The sequence below is a fragment of the Caretta caretta genome, chromosome 5 (assembly GCF_965140235.1).
Source record: "Caretta caretta isolate rCarCar2 chromosome 5, rCarCar1.hap1, whole genome shotgun sequence".
Taxonomy (NCBI): Eukaryota; Metazoa; Chordata; order Testudines; family Cheloniidae; genus Caretta; species Caretta caretta.
This window is the reverse complement of record NC_134210.1, coordinates 103504585-103527922: the sequence shown is the minus strand read 5'-3', so window position 1 is coordinate 103527922 and position 23338 is coordinate 103504585. Positions and strand designations below refer to the sequence as shown.

Sequence of the window (23338 nt, the reverse complement as noted above, 5' to 3'; positions counted from 1 at the left end):
TTGTATGTAAATGTAAAAGCAATACAGAGACAAACTAAACTGTAACTAATAAGAAACAAAAGGACTACTCAATGAAAGCAAATAGAACAAGCAGTAAAGCATACACGGTTCACTATGAAATTTGCTATAATGTTAACATGAGCTATGGATCAGCCAAAAATTAGTAAATGGGTTCCATATAAGGTCCAAGTCATGCAGAAGATGTTTGATAGAAATCTCTTCTCTGTTAAATCAGAAGAACTCAGGTGTCTTGGATTTAAATATGCTTTCCCATGTGATGCAGGCGTATTCTGTGGTAAGATTACTATAATTATAGCTCCTACTGTATTATTTGTGAGACTATAGCCTTCTTCCATTGTTGCCTAGAAAATACTATTTGTTGCTGGGTAGGCAACGTGGATTGAGAGTGGTCATGTGAGTCAAGGAAGCCAAGCCTTGTAACCTCTCTACACCTCGGCTTCCCATCTTCAATGGGAATATTACTTACCTACTTTGTAAAGAGCTTAAGATGTACAATTCAAAGGGGTTGTTGTTAACATGGCTCAAACCCTTCCAGGAAGCCCATAAATACATCCAGGTAAATAACCCATCCCCTTATAGTAGCAGAAGTAATCATATGTTTTAGGCCCTATCTTCTGGAGTGTTGCAGTCCTTTTCCCAGCTGAACCAAAGCCTTAGCTCAGGAAATGCCCAAGGTTTGGAAGTTCATAAACTGGATCCAGATCCAAATTTTGATAAGCTCAGGCTCATCTCCATTTGAAATCATTTAACACTGCAAGATCTTCATGAAAACTGATGTTGTCTATTTTATATTGGTTTAAGATCAATTATTTCAAAATACTTGAATATAAAGTGGAAAAATTTCCAAGAGCTGTTAGAGCATCATATGCAACAGAAAACAATACTTAATAAAAGGACTTGGGACTGATCCTACACTGCTTCTGCCCAGCATTTCTTCCTTTAGGCAATGCCCCACCCCCCATCAACCACTCTCTGTGCCCCTTAGAAGCACTGGAATTGACTGGTTACAGCCCTTCTAAAAAGGAAGGACTGTCATTTGTCAACTGGCATACATTGCCTCCCCACAATACAGTCCTGCAATTTAGCAGCGGCCCTGATGTCAGGTATCCCATCTAAGTATCTATATGACCCTCATCACCGGACTGTCAAACAGAACACATGTTCTGCCTGAGGTTCTTCCCTGGAAGTTGAGGAGTTTGCCTGGTAGAAGCTTCAGACTGGGTTTTCATTGTTGTTTATCAGGTGTAATTTATCCATCTAATTTGAGAAACTGGATCATGACGGAGTGTTTAGGACTGCACTCTATTCTTTTAGAAATCTGTATCAGTGCTCATTGTTAAAGCACTTTGGTGATTTAAATAATTTAAAACGATCTTTTGCTCTTATTTTTGGGGGGCTTCATACTTCAATCTGTTTCATGATTTTCAGGTTTGCAGCTCCTGCTCCGTCTCCCCACCATATCAGCCCCAGGAGAATTCCAGTTCCCCCTCCCATGATGCAGAGACGGACACCCCAGACTCCCCATCTCCAGCAGACTATGGGAACACATCTAAAGACATACCAGCCAATAACAAACCCCTCTTTTCAACCAAACAGCATCCACGTCCAAGGTAAGAAAGTCATCTTGAATTTAGAAGCTGTTTTCATGTCACTAGTTACTCATAAAGCTGTAAATGAAGGATGGCTGAAAATAATTCTGTGTTGTACATACCCATTTTTATGCCCCTGATTGTCTTCCCAACGGCACACCAAGCCTGTCATCAGGTTTTCAAGAAATCAGACATTTTTTCTCCCTTGCAGTTGTGGAGTGATGAAGGCCATCTTGCTTATTAACATACATGTTCTTTCAAGTTTGTGTTCTCATTTGCACTGTGTTAACAGCTTCTTTCTCCCTCTTTGTTCAAACATAAGCCTTTGTAACCAAGAAGAAAATCAATAGCAGCTGAAAATAAATTTTTACTGATGTTGAGTCAGAATGGTAAATACCTTAACATGTTGAAAATATGTTGATATGGACAGCTCTATTTCCTCTAAGTAAAACATGCAATTTCTAATTTTTGCATGCACAAATTGGGAGCATATTGGTTTGGTTTTTTTTAAATGTCACACTAACTGTTCTGTGGTCTGTCATTGCTAGAGCTAATCACATGATGTAGAACAGTATTTGCAAACATCTGTTCAGAACATCCATATAATTCACCCACTTTCATGCCCTTTGTCATTCATGAGCATTCATGCTCTCTTCACCTGACTGTTTAGCAAATGGCCTGCATGTGCACATGAACAAAGACTTTTGTTTGAACAGGAGTACAGTATTTACAATCTCCTGACCATTACTCTCCAAGAGCAGGGCCTTGTTGCTTGCCAAGAAGGTGGTCAGACTCTGGATTAGCCTGATCTACTCTGGAATCTCATTTCACAAACAGATTTCTTTTAACTGGAAATACTCTGTCTCCAGCTTCATTCTGGGCTTTGAAAGCTGCACTGTGGCAGTTTCTAAGTGGAGATGAAGTCACTGATGCAGCTGGGGCCTGGACAGCTGATCTTTTTGAAGATCAGAACCAAGGTTTTAAACTAACAATAAGGCAATCTGGGAGCCAGTGCTCACTCTAGTGTTCATATCAGCCCATCCTGTTGAGGAGGTGAAGTAATCCAGTCTGGAGGAAATAAACCCCCGGATCATCGTGAGAGAGACAAGGTGCATGAAGTAATATCTTTTATTGAATCAGCTTCTGAAATTGGTCCAATAATAGATAGTACCTCACCCACCTTGTCTCTCTAATATCCTGGGACTGACACAGCTACAACACCACTGCATGGATCATCATCAACATTCTTATCAGGGAGGAAAAGGTGAGGAAGGAAGTACCTTTTTATAGGCCGTACAGCGCCTTACACAATGGGGCCCAGCTCCTCGATCAGGATCTCTTGGCAAATCATCACAATAGAAATAACAAAATCTTCTTAGCGTGCTGCAGAAGGAACAAGGGGGCAATGGCTGCTACTTCTCCTTCTTCCTTTTTTTTATTTTATTTGCCACTGATGGCACCTGATTGTCTGGGCTTGGTGATGACTCAGACAAAACCCCAAGGCATTTTACTGATTTGATGGACGGATGCCTTCAGTGAAAAGGAAAGACAAAGTCCAGTCTAGTTCTTTGAAGCATTTACCCTTTCTGACCAGCATCACCGTGATCTTATATGGGTTCAATCTGAGCTGGCTTTCTCTTCTCCCAGGAGCTAATCTCTTGTAGGCGTTGTGACATAATTGTAATAGTGCTGGTTACATCTGTGGAATATGAGGTATACAGGTGGATGTCATCAGCTTATTGTTGGGTGTTCTTCATTAGCTAATAAGCTTGTCCATTTATGGCCTATCCAGTACAAAATGTATTCATTGTTATAAGAGAAATGAACTAGTTATTCCACTAGATACCCAGGTATGCCAAAGCAGCTGTCATAAATTCATAGCATTTAAGGCCAGAAGGAATAAATAGATCATCTAGTCTGACCTTCTGTATGTGACAGGCCATGATGTTTCATCCAGTTATCCGTATATGTGGCCCAATAACGTGTATCTTCCAGAGAGATCTGCAGTCTTGATTTGAAGATGTCAAGAGATGGAGAGTCTAGCACTTCTCTTGCAAGAAAAGGGACTCTCAGTGGACTTGGAGTGTACAGATGGCTTTACTCCACTTTTCTAACTCAGGGGTGGGCAAACTTTTTGGCCCGAGAGCCACATCTAGGTATAGAAATTGTATGGTGGGCCATAAATGCTCACAAAATTGGGGTTGGGGTGTGGGAGGGGGTGAGGGCTCTGGGTTGGGGCTGGGGATGAGGAGCTTGGGGTGTAGGAGGGGGCTCTGAGCTGGGACCAAGGGGTTCAGATGGTGGGAGGGGGATCAGGGCTGGGGCAGGGGATTGGGGCACCGGGGGATGAGGGCTCTGGCTGGGGGTGTGGGCTCTGGGGTGGGGCTGGGGATGATGGGTTTGGGGTGCAGGAGGGTGCTCTAGGCTAGGATCGAAGGGTTTGGCGGGTGGGAGGGGGATCAGGGCTGGGGCAGGAGGTTGGGTGCAGGGGGAGGCTCAGGGGTCCAGGCTCCCGGCAGTGCTTACCTAAAGTGGCTCCCGGAAGCAGTGGCATGTCCCCGCTCTGGCTTCTACGTGGACGCGCAGCCAGGCAGCTCTGCTGCGCGCTGCCCCATCTGCAGGCACCACCCCTGCAGCTCCCATTGGCTGCAGTTCCCGGCCAATGGGAGCTGTGGGGGCAGTGCTTGGGGCAGGAGCAGCATGCAGTGCAGAGCCCTTTGGCTGCCCCTACATGTAGGAGCTGGAGCGGGACCATGCTGCTGCTTCCAGGAGCTGCGTGGAGTGGCCCCCAACCCTGCACCCTGGCCAGAGCGCCAGAGCGGGGCAAGTCCCAGACCCCGCTCCCCAGCCGGAGCTCGAAGGCCGGATTAAAATGGCTGGCAGGCCAGATCCAGCCCAGAGGCCGTAGTTTGCCCACCCCTGTTCTAACTCCTCCAACCCCCAGGACTCTGGGAGCTTCCAGGGGCTAACAAGGCTGTCACCACAATAACTGGCATTAGTGGATAATGGTCTCCAAGAGGCCCTGATTTTGGCAAACTCCCAGCTCATCCTGGAATACCCTTTATGGCTTTAGGGGCCTGAAACCAGCTCAGCATTCTCCTGTGGTAGGGAAATCCTCAGCAGCTGCCTTATAGCATCAAATCCTCATTGCACCTCTCCAGCAGCACAAAGAGCATTTAAGAGAGAGCAGAGACCTAGTCCATTACATGCATTGTTTATTAGAGATGGGCCTGAGCCAAAATCCCAGTTTTGAAACATCCAGCATATGGAGGAACTTTGGGTTTGTGAGTTTGAATCCAACTCAGGATCCACACTGTGCAGCTTTCTTCTCTCTCTCGCTCTCTCTTTCTCATGGGCTGGACCAAATCCCCTGATCTAGACACCCCCAAGTTTTGGAGGCCAGGACATGTTTCCAGATCTTTTTCAGACCCACCTCTGTTGTTTACTATATACTTTTGGCCTTGCTCAGTAAAGTTTGTGTGTTGAAAATTTTAATTTGTCAGTGGGTTTCATGTAGGAATCAATAGCAACTCATATTTGAGATCGTGCTGAGCCTCGCATTTAAAGCAGGTATCAATGAGATGTGTGTGTGATTTCATCAGCTATATATTCAAGAGAAACTGTAAGTTACAAGTAACAACGTTACAAATGTAAATTGTTTTTATTTCACATGTTAAGTAACTTTTTGTCACAGTCTGTCTTTTGACATGGGGTGCTGTTAGCTGGGTGCTCCCTCTCACTTCAGCAAGAGTTATACATAGTTATATCACACTCCCTGCACTACACTGAAAGCTTTATCCTGTAAGTCTGATCTACTGGACTAAATTTTCCCTTTGGCACTTAAAAAAAAATGTTCAGGAGTTCATAGCTAAGTTTCCCTGTAGCAACACAAGGATTTCAATCTTCCTAAGTCACGTCATTATAATGTATTAGAAGAATACCATGGAGCTACTTCATCAGCCTGGGCTATTTGGTATATATCAGGTGGCTATGGGAAGCTCTGCTAGCCTCGGCTTTCTGCAGTTCATAACCTGCCTTTTCATGATTTAGATGGCGGTAACTATAGCCACTGAACTTTCAGCTCAATCTGCTACCAAACAATGGTGACATTTTTCTGTCTTAATATGTAGTCTTAAACTTGTCAGCTCAGTTTAAATTGCCTGTACCAAGGAAGAAAGGACTTCATTGCCAACAAGCCTCTTTAACAAAACAAGTTGTAAATGGTTTCCTTTGCTGAAAACTTGAACATCTTACAAGCTCATGGAAATCTCCGAGTGCTAACACTTAAAAAAGAAATGATGTGACAGGTCCAAGATTGACTAGTCTTATATACTCTATCAACTACTTGCATTGTGGTACTGCTGTTTCTTGGAAGAACATTGGCAGCTGTTGAGATCTCATGCCTTGTTTCTGGGGATATCCAACATCAGAACACTACAGAGCTTTTCCTCAAAGAATATTCTTCGAGGGAGTAAATGTTCCCTTTCCTTCCACAGGAAAGATAGTCGTATATGAAGACTTTCTCTTGTGAAATAAAAAATGGGTAGAATTGCGTGCTGCATGTGGGTTTGGAAGTGCCTACATGGTGTTTAGGCAATGTATTGAGCTGAGAAAGTATATTTTTTCCCTTTGATCACCTCTCTTTTTTTAAGATTACTGTATACAGCAAAACTGTGCACATGAAGCATAATGCTTGTGACACAGAAATTATTTGTTTACTATTGATAGCACCGAGATACCCCACAACTTGGTTAGGGCCCCATTGTGCTAGGTGTTGTAAAGACAGTCCTGACACTTGAGAACCTGCAGTTATAGGCCCTGATCCTGTGGCTAGTTCTGCTATGTGAATCCCTGTACCCAATGGAACCCTCTTGAAGCCAATGGGGCTATTGTAGACAAAGGGTATGTCTACACAGCAACTAGACACCCACAGTCAGCCCACACGAGCCAATTAGGCTCACAGGGCTTGGGCTGTGGGGCTGTTTAGACTTCCAGGCTCAGGCTGGACACCAAGCTCTAGGACCCTGTGGGGTGGGATGGTCACAGTGCTCAAGCTCTAGCCTGAGCCTGGAAGTCTACACAGCAATGAAATAACCCCATAGCCTGAGCCTGAGTCAGCTGTGGGTTTTTCTTTGCTGTGTAGTCATACCCACAAAGTTCCATTAGCCCAGGGGCAGTTGCAGGACAGGGGTCTTAGTTTAAGACCAGACATAATAGATTAAAGAAACTAACAAATGAGGTGGGGGCAATGAGGGACAGGAGCTAGCCATAATGAAAAGCCATGTCTTTGTAGTAAAAGGATCTTGTTGTGCTTACAATATCCAGTTAGCCAAAGTCCACTGGGGAGGAGAGCTAGCTAACGCTGTACAATGATATTTGCTGCTGCTGCTGCTATCATTTTGGTCATTTCTGCAATAAGAACCTGGTTACACTTTAAGTCTGGACCATACTTGTTACCTATTTGTGGTTTATGGTGGTAACTAGAACCGGCTGAATAATGAAAGAAGAAGATGACTTGTGATTATAATTCAGTGGAGAAAATTGCCAACAGTGCAACAACGGGCTTGTCTACACAGTGTGGCAGTGTGCAGCCGTGGTGTCTGAATTGTTTCATGCTAACATGTTGTGCATTAACTGATCTGTGTAGATCCTGCTGGCATGCACTAAACAGTCCCTCTTGCATGTCAGCGTAGCACTGTTTGAAATGGGACTAAGTTAGTGCTCACTAGGAAACTTTCAGTGCAAGCCAGCAGGTTCTATGTGGGCCAGTTAGTGTGTGACACATTGATGCACATTGGAATTCACACTCCACTGATGCATACTACCGCACCATGTAGACAAGCCCAAATATTGCCTGCCATGAAGTATACAGTCAGCTACCAAAGTAACAATTATGCATTCTTTATTTGTCTTGGGAACCATCAGATTTTTAAAGAAAATAAATTTAATTGCTACAAAAGTAATTTACATAGTTAATTTAGTAAAGCAACCATCTTAAAACATCTGTCACAACTAGGAGTCCTTCTGGCAATACAGAATGTGACCCACTTCTCTTTTTTTAAATAGCATAAACATTACTAAATTGTCATTTCACTTTAGTCTGATAGCCTACATGGTCTAATGGAAATAGTAGAAATATGCACCAAGAAACACCATTTTACAGCACCACAAGATGGGGTGCAGGTTTCCTTTGAGGATGAGGATTGATAGGTCAGATATAGAGTGATCACATTGTGAAAAGTGTTCACCCAGCACTCTCAAATCAACTCACACAGGAAAATGATAAAAGACAAAAACACCACATCACCTGTGGGTGAACGTGTTTTACAAAGCAATCGCTATATCTGACCTATACATTTCCCAGACCTGAAGAAGAGCTCGGTGTAGCTTGACAGATGGTCTCTCTCACCTACAGAAGTTGGTCCAATAAAAGATATTACTTCACCCACTGTGTCTCAGTTACAGTGATGTCCTTCAGAGAATGTGATCGGGATAGGCTTTGTGAGATTCTGCAGAGAGCTGATGAAATCTGCATTGCAAAATAGGGTTTCTCACAGAGGGAACTCCACTGTCTTCTGAAACTTTCAGGAAAACAATCCTCACTGTGCTTGTGTGCAAAAAGGAGATCAGATATCTCCATTTTCTACAGGGCACGCATATGTATTTCCTTTTCACAGTGACCAAATCCGGGTCTCTGGAGTGTCTGCGATGAGGAGACATTGGCCTTCCCGGGCTCCTCTGGTCCCTGCAATCCCAGAGATATCCACTTATACTGAGGTCACAGGACCCCTCCCCGCACACCACCCCATCACTGCTTATTACAAGGCATGGGGTTAAATCCTAACTGCATTGAATTCAATGGGAGTTGCACCATGGGTGCCGATGGAGTCAGCATTTCACCCTGGAACTTTAGATGTGCTCAGTACATGGGAGGAGCTCAGCACCTCTCAGGGTCAGCCCCTCAGCTTGGTACAAGATTTTAATGTTTTGTTAGAAGACCTGTTTAAAGTATACAGCTATTACTTCTATTCTATTGACAAGCATTTCATTTTCCTCAGGAAAATTTTCCTCAGGAAAATTATCATGCCAGAAAATAACTGTTTTTGTGTCCAGAAGTTATCAAACTTCGACTACAGCACTTAAAAGAAAGGAAAAACAATTGAAATAACTGTACCTGGGTGTGTGTGTGTGTGTGTGTATATATATTTTCAATCCTTATGTTGAACCGCCATGCCTGGAGGTATTAATGACACACTATGTTCTATAATTCCAATGTTTACAGCTTGGATTTGCCATGTCAAGTGGATGGGTAATTAATAGTATTGAATACATTGGAATAGAGGGAGGTGGTGGTTATTTAAAATAAAACACAAAACTCAGAAACATCTGGTAACGAGGTTGGTGTGTTAAACAAATAAAACAAAACAAAATGAGGCTGACTTGGCCTGGACCCACCACACCATCTGGGGCACAGTGCCACAGTCTGAACCTTTGCTATAAACATTTGGAATGTTACAATGGTTCGACAGGAATTGCATTTGCTTTTTATCTTATCATATGTATTTTATTACATTCTTGAGCATCTACTGGGAGCAGTAAATCAGCTGTCTCTTCAGCTTTCCCTGGTATCGTCAAAGGTAATGCTTTGGGTCCATTCTTAATCAGCGTTTACAGTACATGGTTCCTTTGTGTGCTGTGATAGGATATGAATTAGATGTTCATTTGTATGTAGATCAGACAGAGTTATTTTAACATGAGTCTTATTTGTTTCTGTGCTTGCTGTTTTATCAGCTTGTCTTGAGAACTTGGAGGAATGGCTAGAAATAAAAATAAACTATTAGTTGTTAGCTCCAGATTCCAACTTAAATTGCACTACTACCCTCATTCTGTTTAGTGATAAAAAAAGGCATCGTGGGTTCTGTGCTTACTGTTCTTCAGTGACTTGCACATTAACTTGCTCAGGATATAAAAAGATGTTTTTCCTAATTGTCAATCCTGCAAACTCCAGCTGGATTTGGAAAGTCCAGCTGGTTTCTTCCAGTCTGATGCCTCATCACCCGTATCCCTCACTAAACTGAGGCGTGTAATAATTTTGTTGCAGTGCAAGTAATAGCGTCTACAACCACAGACCTAAAGAGTGATTCTGCTACTGGGACTTCGTTAAACCTGTCTCCTAGACACTCTGTTAAAGGCGTTGCATCACAGCACAGAAACCACTACCACAGTTTAGCTCCCTTGTGGGCAGGTCCAGCTGTGAGGCCAAGAATGGTAAGGGATTGAATTGCCTTCTTGTCTGAGGTACATTGCTGCTGGACCTACAATCTGCAAGGTTGTGTTCATCTCCCACTTTTTTTTTTCTTACTAGCACTACATTTGCTAAAACAAACCAAAAAGTCTTTTTTGTCATTTTTCACTTTGCTGTTCTCCCACAATATATCTCCTATCTGTAATAACATGATTTTTCTTTTTTTTCCACCTAAACCAGTTTGGACAAGTTCAACCCTGATGTATACCCAATGATTTCCATGGAGCTGGGTTGGGTCTAAAATAGCTGGGTGTAAGCTGGAGACATAAAGTGTTCCTATAAATACATACATTTGAGTACTTGAAGATTTCATTAAGTCTTTTTTAACATTACAGTGTTTACTATCTACAGGCATTCCAAGATATTTTGAATGCTTCTAAATAGTGTGTGTGTACATTATTCCCTAATGTTCTGCTATTGTCGGTTTGATTCTCCATACTATAAGTTGGTATTCATAACCTGTATGTGCAATGGATGCATATTCATTGAACCAGTAGAATACAGCATATTTTTCTCTCTTTCCAGCTTAAAAATGATTGATGAATTTGTTAATTAATTAAATGCTTTGTGTGCTTTCTCTATTTTTTTTCTCCATTATGTCTGCACAAAACAGCAGTTCTCTTTACATTGGGCCAAAAGGTACAATGCTTTCTCAGACAAAATTATTTTGCCTCAGCAATGAGTGAGGAGGGACAGGAGGACTTGGCTCGTTGTGCTTACTTTGGGGCTCAGTTAGTGATTGCACCAGGCTATAATTTGCAATAGTCAATGTTATTGCCAGACTGTTCTGCATTAAGACTGGGATGCTGTGAAAAGGCACAAATAAAGAATGAGTTCAGAGCAATGAAAGAACATTTTCAGCATGTGTCTTACTGGGCCCTGCCAGCTGGCTCTGACTACTGTAGATTGAAATGATTGTATTTCTGGTAACTGGTCTGACTCAACAGTAAACTTTCACAATGTGGCCCAATGCTGATTGAGACAGCAGTTGTTTTTAAGAGCACTTTTTAGGTTTGTCAATAGTAATGGTCTAAATTGAGTTTTGGAAAGTATTGTTTTTCCTTTTTTATTTTACTACAGTTTTTTTCTTAAATGTCAGTGCTGTGCAATGGGGAGATGTATGGTAAATAGCTAACATGCTTTGGAAGCTGACTCATTTCTGTTCCAATTAAACTTTTTAAATACAAAAGTATTCAAAACACTGAGCCCAGACCTAAGAGTTGCTAAGAACCCACAAGTCCTACTAAAGTCAGTGGGAGTTGGGAGTGTTCAGCCTCTCTTGGGATGGAGCCCACAGTATGTTACCACTGCCTATAGCACACATTTGCTGTCTGCTTTAAGGGAAGGGTCAGATTTGTGCATTGTTTTTCTGCTTCTTTCAGGGTGAGCCAGTGTCCCTTCTGCTCCCAAAGAAAATAATTTGAGAGTAAAACTTTAAAGCAACTTATAAAACTGTATTTGCTGGCTTTTTTCCCATGTAACCTTTTACATGGACAAAATTGTGTGTGTGTGTGTATAATGCATGCACACAGATTGGTTGGTTATCTCAATGTGGGCGAACCTAAGTTTCTTATCAAACTCCTCGCTGCTTTTACAAACTGACAAATAGCTCCTCTTCTGAATTCTAAGTGAAGGGTCAGACTGCTTTCCCCATCCTTAATACTGGCCCATATACATCCACTTAAGTATTAAATTTTCCATTTTGAACATGTACATGCTACACATGCCAAGATTGGTATATTTCCTCAATGAGCCCACAGGATAGTAGTCTCAAAGGAAAAATAATTAGAATCATAAAGTTCCTAAATTGCAAATCTTTTCTTCTGCTTGGCAGGAAATCAATTGTATCACACAAAGTGATACAGCACGTTTTCCAGTGTACCCTCTCTGCTGCTTTACCCACTAATATTTATGAAATACATTATCTGTGCATAAACACTTAGCACATGTCCTTTATAGACATTTTCCTAGGAAAGGTAATAAAAATATATTTGGATCGTAGTTAGACTACAACAGTTTTGTAGAGGGCTTTGAGCTCTTGCATGTAGGGTGCTAGCAAAGTGAAAAGTATCCCTTCTGTAAAGCAATCCTAGATCGGAAGTGTTTTATTTTTTAATAGTCTCTGCAGCTTTAGAAATGCATTGAGTATTTATTTTTTTAAAATGATTCTTTATAAATGAGTTAGTGCTGGATGACTCAGGTTGGGAACTCTTTAATCATTAATAATGGACAAATTGACTGATATTCAGATTCAAGTGACCTATAATTTGAATGATATTTAGACACACCCCTCCCAAATATAAATATCATGAGAATGAACATCAGCCATCCAACCCTGCATGAGACAATGCCATCCTATAAAGGGCGACTCCCTTTACTTTCAGCTGTCTTTAGGTGGTCTTCTACCTTCTTCCATGTCATCAGGTAGCTGGCTGTTCATTTCTTAGTTATTGGGGGGTCAGCAACAGGCCCTCGCATCTTCTTTTAACCACTCAAGCCATCAAGATGGCTACTGTTTAGGGGGTAGACAATCCATAGACCTGCCAGGACTAACTAACTTCCAGGAAATTCAGAGTCTGCTATGGTTCCTTGACATCAGCAGAGGCCAGAGATGGGTACTGAATATTCTCTATTATCATGAATATGCATTTATAAGTATTCGGTTTGGCTATGACTGAGACTAGCAGTGTCTGAATTATATTTGTGCAATATTAGGCTGCTGGACAGCACTGAAGTTTGCACTATTGGGCTAATGTATTTGACTTGCCTGTCCCTGGTAAGTACCCAAACTAAGATTTGTCCATCACACCAGGTTTAACGCTCCCTTATAATACCTTTTGCTATCCTATTCTAAGGAAAAGCTGCAGGGATTTTTAATGACCACAAGCTGGCAAAGTTGTCTTAACTTTACATCTCATCCACACTACAATTAACCAGTTTGCTACTGATTTTTTTTCTTCCGGCTTGAGAAGAGATTTGTCGTCCAAGTTTGATTCATAGCCCCAAACCTGCAGCGATCACTTTATTTACTGCAGCTATGTCAAGAGATGGGCTTTTTCTGATTTTAGTGCCAGTAGGGGAAAAAAATTTTACTCTATGAAATTAAAAGAAAATTACTCTAGGAGGGCTGTATCATATGACGGTTAGTTCACTGTACTAGTTAGAGGAGTCAGCCTCGCACGTCAGCATTTCTGGTGATAGCAACATCTGTGGAAGAAACTTGAGATACAGGAAATTCCTTAAGGTGCTTTTTGAGATGGGGGTGATTTTTCATTGCAGTGGCTTTTTGGTATGACTTACTGTTACATATTCTTCAGCATGAGAAATGGCACACCGACCCCTAGCCAATGGACTGTTTGCTTACAAAATCTTCTGAGGTTGTATTGCTCCTGGGCTTGTCTTTTAATGGGAAAGGAGATAGTCATGCACACTTTCTGGGTGAAGTTTAAAGATACTGGATTTAGACTATAAAGCCCTCAGTGGGTTTACCTTTCAAACTCCTCTTCTCCTTTTTGATTCTTCAGCAGTTCAGATCAGGCAAAGCACTCAAGCTAGTAATGTGTTGGTACAAATGAGAGAGGGGTGATAATGGGTGTTTTTATGTAGGGGTCTCAGCTTTGATATTTTCTTCCATCCTCTCCTCTCTGAGTCTGCCAGAGCCTAAATTGATTACCGTCAGAGCATGCTATAAGCCCTATCTGTTTTTCTAGGGGAGGGAGGGAGTGGAAAGAGGGGTCTTGCATCTAACAGTGGGGAAAAGCCTTTGGTTAGTATTGAGCCAATTTGTAAATATTTTTGATCCAATGGTGGTTTTACGTTTGCCACATGCTTTAAAACTTGTGATGAGCACATTTTAGAAACCTGAAGTAAATGTCTTAGCTGTTCAGAACTCCAGCAAATAAGCCTGTTACCTCGACCTAACGTGCAAATCTGTAAGTGGGTGGGAGGAGCATGATTCCATGGGATAGCTCGTTCTGTTGTATACCTTACTAAATTGTATGGCCTTAGGTTTGCCCTGTGTGTTGCCCGCTAAGAACTGCCATCTCACCCACTCTGTACTAGATTGTTTCCTCTCGGTTACTTGATACCCATATTTGTAGAACATTAACTCACCAGATATTTGTATGCCCATTATAGTCTTAAAATGTCAATAAAGAACATAAAAACTAGGCTTCTTTTTAAATAACCTCTGAGGAGTTTTCAAGTGATTTAGACATAATGGACCAGATTCTCAACTGGTGCAAATCAGTATAGGTTCGTTGAAGTCAATGGCGGTGTGTTGATTTGCACCAGCTGAGAATCTGACCTGATGTCTACATGCGGGAATAGTTAAGGGGGAGTGTGTATATGTTGTGAGTGTAGCCCCATCATTCAAAGCCTTGTACATCAGTCTCCACCATCTCCAACAGTTTGAGTCAATTTCAAGCACTTGGATAGGATTTAATCTGTCGCCTTAAACCCAGAGCCAAATCCTAGGGCTTTATGCAGTCCTTATTCGGGAAAATCTTTCCTTATCTTTAATGAAAGTTTTTCCTGAACTTGAAGCTAAGTGACAGATGCAGGATGTCAGATCTTTGAACAGGACTGCAGAAGAAAGGGAGTGTTTTCATGAAAACATCAGTCTCCCTATAATGACTCCTGATCAACTGCTGCCTCCACAAAGGTGGCGTTAGAACCAGGATGGTTCAAAGATGGATTTAAAGTAGTTAGGAGCCAAAGGTGACAAAATCTAATGAAGGAAGCATTACTGCAGAGAACATTATAGTGAATCAGATATTAAGGCAGAAAAATAATTGCAATAAATGGGAGATTTTGCCATTGACATCAGTGTGGACAGAGTTTCACTCACTGTGCTTGTCATTGTTATTGTTCTTTGTCTCTCTATCTGAGCCATCCAGACAAAATATCAAGGTATCTTAATGTCTTATCTCGTCTCTTTGTTTTAGGCTTTTATGGGCAACTACAGACTTTCTGTCCTCCACATTACACTGATGCTCAGAGGAACATACAACATGGTGGCTCTTGTAATATGGTCCCTCCTTTTGAAGACTGTCTAGTTCCCACATCAATGGGCCAGGCGGGGTTTGATGTTTTCCACAGAGCTTTTTCAGCACATTCTGGTATTACAGGTAAGTGACTGTTGTGAACTAGAAATACCTATACACCTACATTCCAGTTGTAAATGTTACCAGGCTTTGCTGACTTCTCAGTTACAACTAGAGATGATAGGCTTGATTTCCTCCCCACCCCCTCGAAAATCTGATGTGTATCAGAACTTTGCAGGGTGTTAGCTATGGAGATCTGGTTTGGGCATATCTCTATAACATCTGGCATGCATACAGACTGTGTGTTGGCTGTATGTTTCTCTAGATCCTGAATTCCTGTAGAGGGTCAGTCATGCACCAGCTCATGTATTCACGCTGAAATACTGTCCTCTGAGCCTTGTGAAGTCTTTCTGCTCCTGCAGTCTCCTAGAAGCATTGTCGCATCTAATCAGGATGACTCAACCCATTAGTTTTGCTTTATACCTTTTTGCCCAAGATAATTTTCTTAGTCAAGGAATTCATTTGTCTAGATGTGCATGACAATAATAGGCCGTGGTGCACACCAATTCTATCAAGATGTAATTTGCTCATTTACTCTCAGCTCCCTATAAAGATTTGCGTGCTACCCTGAAAAGGTCAAATTTACACCTGTGCAGAGGACCTACAAAAGGCCCATGGTCTATTCTGGGTATGTGGACACTGTAATACAACACCTGCGCCTGCCCCGTGTCAGCTGACTAGGGCTCATGGGGCTATAAAGTTGCAGTATAGACATCCAGGCTCGTGCTGGAGCTTTGGGTCCCTCCCCACTCACAGGGTCCCAGAGCCAGGGCTGGCTGCAGCGTTTTTGCTGCCCCAAGCGGCAAAAAAAAGAACAACTTGCCGCCGAACGGGGAGGCGGAATCCTGCCCACCGAACGGGGAGGCGGAGTGATGGTGCGGCCGCCGAATTGCCAAGGGCGGATTGCCGCCCCAGAGCCCGATGTCCTGCCGCCCCTTTACATGTGCTGCCCCAGGCACCTGCTTGGTTCGCTGGTGCCTGGAGCCGGCCCTGCCTGGGCTTTGGCTCATCTACACTGCAATTTTATAGCCCCACAGCCCAAGTCCCGCAAGGCTGAGTCAGCTCACATGGGCCAGCCGCGGTTGTTTTATTGCAGTGTAGATACACCGCCTGAGGGCCTAAGTGGGACTTAATAAGTAATGCCTAGGCTATGTGCCATCCCTCTGCACTTAAAATGTGCTACACATCTAAATCCTGGTGTGAGGTGCTTAAAAGCCCAATTATATACCTAACTGCCAATTTTAAGATTCATGGCAGCCATCTACACAAGCATTTAAAAATCCAAAATAAGGACACTGCTCTGCAGTTATTCTCCAGTATACACACCTAGTGCTGCACACAGTCCCATTGAAATTTGGTGTTTGCAGGATAGGGTCCTCTGCACTGCAGAATAATCCTGCAATAGTTTGTTGTTTTTTATCTTATATTGCATGTGTAGAAATCCTATAGCCAAGGGCAGAAGGCAGATTTATAAAATAAAAGGAACTCAGCTATACTGCACAGTTATGGGAAACTCCACAGCAGAGCAGCTGCAGGATCTGTCCATCCCTATATTCACGCACACACACAGCGCATATAATTATTTGTGTGTGTGTATATAATGTGTGTTTATACATACAGTGGGTGACATCCTAGTCCTATTGAAGTCAGTTGGAGTTTTACCATTGATTTCAATGGGGCTAGGTTTTCCCTCATAGTAAGCAATTTATCTGAACCTTTAAGTTCCCATGTATTATTTAAAAAGCTATTTACAGCTGTTTTCTGTGTAACTATTACAGACAGTTGGTCAGTGTTAATTCATGATTTCTGTATTCTTTTCCAGTTTATGATCTTCCATCAGGGTCAACAGGTATCTTTGGTGATTCGTTGCGCAATGGGTCTGAGGACGCCAGTTTCCTTCAGATAAACGCAGTGGATCGTTGTCCTAGCCAGCTTTCCTCGGTCTATACAGAAGGCTAAAATAATCTAATTAGAATCACAAATACTCTAGTGCATATCATCTTTCCTTTTTGATGGTCAGGAACAAATGTTACAAATATCATTCCTCCGTAAGACTGCTGTCTGTCTGTAGGTTTCAGCAAGAGAAGGAAATGCAACCATCAGACACTCAACCTCACAGAAACAGCCAATCAAAGGGGAAAATGTGGGTAAAACAAGAAAACTTTGCCAAAACTTTAGCAAGTGTTACTTTTCTTTTGATCTGCGGCATGGCAGCACTCCTTTTTTTTTTTTCAAAGGGAATTCAAATACTGAATAAGAACCCTGCTGCTGGCTGTCATCTTTTCACGCCGAATCGGCGACATCGTTTAAGACTGCAGTTTTGCGGGGGGGGGGGGGGGGGGGATGTAAGAACTAAAACCAGAGAACACTACAAACATTTTAAAAGGCTCAGCTTCTTGCACAACGTATTCGTCTGTGGTGCTTACAGAGCTAGAGACACACAAAGACAAAAAAGGGAAAACAATCTGAGATGCATCATGGCACCACCAGCTAGAAGCATTATTGGGGCTTCTTGGAGCCAAAGAGCTGGTACTGGATTTCCTGCCATCCTTGTTTTGGTTTCCTGATCCATTCCACTAGAATATAAGCCTTCCAGAATGGCTATTACTATCTTTTTCACTGTTACTTCCATTTTAACATTTTATACAATGAATAAAAAGAGTTTAACTAAAAAGGCACTAGGATTTCCTTTATATCTGAGCAGCCCTTATTAGTACTGCTATGGAGAATTTAATAAATAATGATAAACTTTCAATAGAATTTTTAACCATACTATGCAATTTAAAAGAGAATTATATTCCTGCTGTAAAATGCTATAGGAAGGTTAAAAATAACCTGTAGAAAAGATATCATTCTCCATTAAATTCTGTGGCTTTTTTAAGCAATTTGTATGAAACCTTATTAAATTTATATTGATTCCTATTGGCTTCATCCTTATATAAGTCTATGGGCCTTTTCCATAAGGGCTGCTATATTTAAGGGTTTGTTGATGTTTGTGCTAGGTTATTCAGGGACTACAACTGAGTTGTTACGTTTTGGGTTTTTTAACCTTTGGCTGGCCTGCAAGTTTTAGCTTGGGCTGAAAGCAAATCAGTTAGGTCATCTTAAAAGCCACAAGTGTTTAGGCAGGGCAGGGAATGAAGTTACGCAGTAGAGATGTGGATTTTGTCAGTGCTGTGCACCCGTGTAATTGGAGAGCAGCTTTTCTTATCACTTATTTAAAACTTTATTTTAAAATTATTCATCCATATTGTGAATAAAAGCTTTTGGGACTTCTTAATTTGCTTATTAATATCATGATGGCTTCATATTATGGCCTGACAAAATATGAAGGACTAAGGTCCAAAGAAGTTTTTGCAGACCAGCAAGTTTGCATGCATGTCAAAGGATTATTCACAGAATAGACCAAAACTTTTCCATTAGTTTAGAAAGATACATTTTAAAAAATTGTCCAAATATCTGCTTATAATGAGATGCTGTTATGATCCGTCAAGTAAATTCATTCCTCATTTAACTGCACTGACTTTGCTGGAGTTGCACCAGGGATGAATTTGGCAAAACACCAGGCCTCAGAGGACCTTCTAAATCAGGGGTGGGCAAACTTTTTGGCTGGAGGGCCAGAGCTGGAAATAGAAATTGTATGGCAGGCCACGAATACTCACAAAATTGGGGTTGGGGTGCGGGGTGTGTGTGTGGGCTCTGGTTGGGGGTGGAACCAGAAATGAGGTGTTCAGGGTGTGGGAGAGGGCTCCTGGCTGGGGTGGGAGGGTTGGGTGGGGGGGTGAGGGCTCCAGCTGGGGGTGTGGGCTCTGGGGTGGGGCTCGGGATGAGAGGTTTGGGGTGCAGGAGGGTTCTCCAGGCTGAGACTGAGGGGTTCGGAGGGCGGGAGGGGGATCAGGGCTGGGGCAGGGCTTTGGGGTGGGGGGGTGAGGGCTCTGGCTGGGGGTGCGGACTCTGGGGTGGGGTTGGGGATGAGAGGTTTGGGGTGCAGGAGGGTTCTCCGGGCTAGGATCGAGGGGTTTGGAGGACAGGAGGGGGATCCGTCCAATGGGAGCTGCGGGGGCGGTGCTTGAGGCAGGGGCAGCATGAAGAGCAGAGCCCCCTGGCTGCTCCTATGTGTAGGAGCCTGAGGGGGGGCCATACCGCTGCTTCTGGGAGCCACGTGAAGTGGCCCCATCCCTATTCCCCAGCTGGAGCTCCGGAGTGGGGCAAGCCCAGACCCTGCTCCCCAGTGGAAGCTCAAGGGCTGAATTAAAACAGCTGGCAGGCCGGATCCGGCCCCCGAGCCACAGTTTGCCCACCCCTGCTCTATATTCTATCACATCTGCACATATACACTTAATTGGGAGAGTTTCCTCTAGTCTATCAATAAAAACTATACAACGTTTAAACAAAATTAAGTACTTACACACACAAACTATACAAAAGTAACAATAAGGGTATGGCCTAAATCTGGAAATTCTGTGTAAAATTAATCCCTCTTGTATTCGAACTTTGACACCAGGGATGAATTTGGCCCTTTGTCTTAACTCACATCATTGTGCCTAGACATCATATCATCCTGTTTGCAATGGTAAATGATGTTGCACACTCATTTAAAGCATCTGCACTGAGCTAAAGTGCAGCACAGTTGGAGATATGCCCTATTTTCATCAGCTGAACATCTTGCCCAACACGTTAACCCTGAGTTTTAGCCTTTGCTGGAGATTTCATTTTATCCTATATTAAGGCCACCTCTATGGTCATTGCAGAAACATAACTCACATTGGCTTCAGCAGGAGTTGTAGGCATGCTTAAAGTTGTAATTTCAGGCTCACTGGGCTCTATTTTACACCACTGAAGTCAATGGGAGCAGGATTGGGCCCCTTGTGACTCTGGACCATCAAATCAGTTACGTTTTCCTCCTTACTGCAACCCTGACATGGTTGTCCATGATTTGTCTGTCACTCACTGTGTATAAAAAGCGAAAAATAACTGCGGAGTTCAGATATATACCTTTTTGGCCTTGGAAGCTACTTTTTCTAATCTCTGAACATACAAACTATCCAGTGAGGAGGGCTTATAAAGAAAGACATGGCAGAAGTGGTAGAAGAAAGAAGACAAAACAAAAAAGGATGTCGAGAGTTTTCCTTTTTGTCAGATAAGTTTGAAAAAAAATAGTCCTGTAAGTCGATCACATTTTTTACTGTGCACAGCTTGTAAAGTGCTTTAAACTTAAAGCAAAATAGTTAAAATGCTGTCTCCAGAAGCACATAGAGATGGGCTACCATTCTGCAAAAAGGGTATGCCATGTTTACTTATATATCGAGAGAGAGAGAGAGAGAGACTTCACAATTATTTCATTCTCATTCTCATAAACTTCAGGAGATCATCTTGCATCAGCTGGATACTTAACAAAAAAAATTCTTATGTGATTGTTTTCTTGAATATTTAAATAGCGAATTGCTTGTCCCATCACAAAGAAAAACTGGTGCTTGTAAAAACATACACAGCTTAACGCAAGTTACTGAATGACATGCAATACATGTGCCTCAAGATTTTGTTATTGTTTTAGATTGCTGGAAAATATTAACTTTCTAAAGGGATTAAATCTAAAATGTTTTTATTTTAGAAAGTGGACATTAAACAATATTATAATGAAATAATTTACAATAATTCTTTTTATATTATTCTTTGTCCTCATATTCAAATGGTGTATTTATATCTACAGGAGAAAGGGGTCTACACTGGAATTAAAATGTAGTTTCAAATAGCTTTTTGTATCAAAAAATAAAGACATCCTAGTTTACTAATACCAGTTGCTGAAGTGTTGCAATGTTAATGCTGTCTGTCACATGATATTGTACTTTCAGATTTTCTTGAAACATTGTGAATGACTTTGTATAAACCGGCATTAAGTGTGTTCATTACCCGCTTTGGCTGTGTAATTTTATAGCAGCATTTTTGTAAACAGCACTTTTTGTTGTTTGAATTTTTCTAGTTTTGTTTTTTTCTTGGACCAGATAAAGCAAAAAAACACACATTTAAAATTGTGTGTTTTAACTTTTTACTGTGTACAGAAAGCAGAGTATCTTGTGTAATATTTTTACACAAAGCACTTTGGAGAGGAGAGGGAGTGAAAATATGTTTTCTGTAAGCCTTACAGACTCTTGTACATATTTATATGTGCTCATAGAGAGAGAGATTGGGACTCCATATTCACACTGTATCTCTGGCTGATTTTATTGTACTAGCACATCTGCTGCACATTGCAAGGCAGAATCTTTTCAAGAATTAGCTCTACCTTTTTTTCAATTAATATGTACAGTTTTGTGATTTGTTACAGTTATGTTTCATATAATCATAAGTTATTTTGTCTTGTTTCGAGAAGTCTTTTTTATGTAAAAGGTAAAATGAAGGGTTTGTGCATATGATACAAAATAAAACTGGAAATTTATAACACACTGACATGACTGGTGGAATGCCTTAAAACAAGATTGCTTTAGTCATTGTTTTTCACCATCAGGCTACTTAGAGTTTGGACTAGTTAATGAAATTAGAAACAGATATAGGGAAATAAATCTCAGAAGTTTGTTCTAAAAATTCTTCCGGCTTTGGAACCAGAGTTTAAGTCTGGATTTAATAATATATAAGGGGATGAGGAACTGCAGAAAAAAATGGTTGTCTTAACGTGTGTTTTACTTGTTAGGATGATGCATAAATAAAACATGAAGTTTTGTTTAATTAAAACACTCACATTTTAATTTGTATTGTTTTTCCTATTCATGGCCTTCTCTGAGCAAATATGCACTGGGATTTTTTGTTGTTACGTTTGATACATCATATTTTTAATATGCCCATGGAGTTCAGCTCTCTGAGATAAGTTCTGAACGCACTAAAATAGATCCTTGCTTCTTTTCACTATGTTGTGCGAGGGAAAATACGGGCCAAGACAGAAGCACAATCTAACCCTCTATCACTGCCCATCCTGTACAACATTTGTGCTGGAAAGTCCAGTGTGCTTTGGAAAGCAGCTGGTTATCTCTTACCCAACCTCATGTTATAACAGCAGACATGCCATAATTGTTTTTAAATCAAGCAGAAATTCTAAACCAAGAAATGAATCCAGTATGAAAAGACATCACAAAGGGAGTATGCTTCAAAACCTGATCGTCTCTAATGCCAGTTAAACTTGTCAGGGAAATGGCAGATAGAAGCTCAAGCTATAAATAATTAATAAGCCATTTTGAGATATTTGTGCATAAAGCTCCTAAAATGATGGGCCTGATTCTACTCCCATTAAAGTCAATGGCAAAATTGCCATTGAGTCCAGTGGGAGCAGGACCAAAATTAATGGGCCAAATTCACACCCCCACCCCTGAAATAACTGCAAACTTAAGTGGAGTTACACCAGGAATTAAATTTGCCCGATACTTTGTTGGGCTTGACCTTCAATTACTAAAGGAAACTCACCAGTTGGTTTATCAAATACTGTCTGACTGCCGTGAGCCACTTTGAAGTAATGTGACATGATTGAGCTGCAAGATTTTTGTAGTTAATGCTCATCTGTCTGATGGCCCCAGCACTACGAGGCACGCACAGTAACCATCCAGTGGAGACCGTGGGATGAGACTTCTGGAAAAAAGATGTCAAATAGATTTTGAACATACAGCATGGCAGTTCTTGCTCTAGTTCCTTGGCAGGGGAGCCAGGCTGCTCTTGCCAGGAATGAGAAAAGGGGATAACAAGGACACACGCTTCTGCCAGCCAGACACAGCATTCCCTCCCCTCACCCAACACACAGAGGAAGTGGGTGGCCATTTGCTTCCCATCTCCGCCCAGCACAACTTCATGCAGCCATAGAACAGTCCCTTTAAGAGGGAGCAGGGTCTAGTGCACATGTGACTGATTAGCTGCTTCCCAGTTGGGGTTAAAAGAAGGCACCTGGGCCTTGTAAAGGGCTGGTAGGAAGAGGCAGGAGAGGACAGACTGAAAGTGTAATGAAAGGGACAGGTGACATCTCCCTGAGAGTCAGCCAGGAAAGGAGCTAGCCTGCTGACCTTCCTGAGCTGGACAGGCAGTGCCAGGAAGCTGAAAAGGGCTAAGAGACCAGCAAAGGGGCTAGTTTGCCGACTCTCCTGAGCTGGAGAACTTGTAGCAGGAGGCTGAAAAGGGCTGAGTCATTGGACTGTGCCTTGAATAGAAGCTGTGGAGTGGTTATAGAGTTCCTGGCCCTCCACAGAGAGGAATGGGATGTGTTGCAGCAGGGTAATATACATAGGATCTTCCTGGTTAGGAAGTTCTCTAGTTGCTGCTTAAAGCATGGCTCTTTGGTCCTC

At 42.0% G+C, this 23338-nt stretch overlaps 1 protein-coding gene across 1 annotated transcript in view; it reads left to right on the top strand.

Moving 5' to 3' along the window:
• The window catches only part of GLIS3 (GLIS family zinc finger 3), a 261503-nt gene extending 244152 nt beyond the window's left edge, over positions 1–17351 (top strand). The window contains exons 9-11 of the mRNA XM_048850509.2: positions 1450–1631; positions 14862–15044; positions 16843–17351. Coding sequence (XP_048706466.2) covers positions 1450–1631; positions 14862–15044; positions 16843–16979 — 502 coding nt within the window. The 3' untranslated portion in view covers positions 16980–17351. The remainder of the gene's footprint in view (positions 1–1449; positions 1632–14861; positions 15045–16842) is intronic.
• The last annotated feature ends 5987 nt before the right edge of the window (positions 17352–23338 follow it).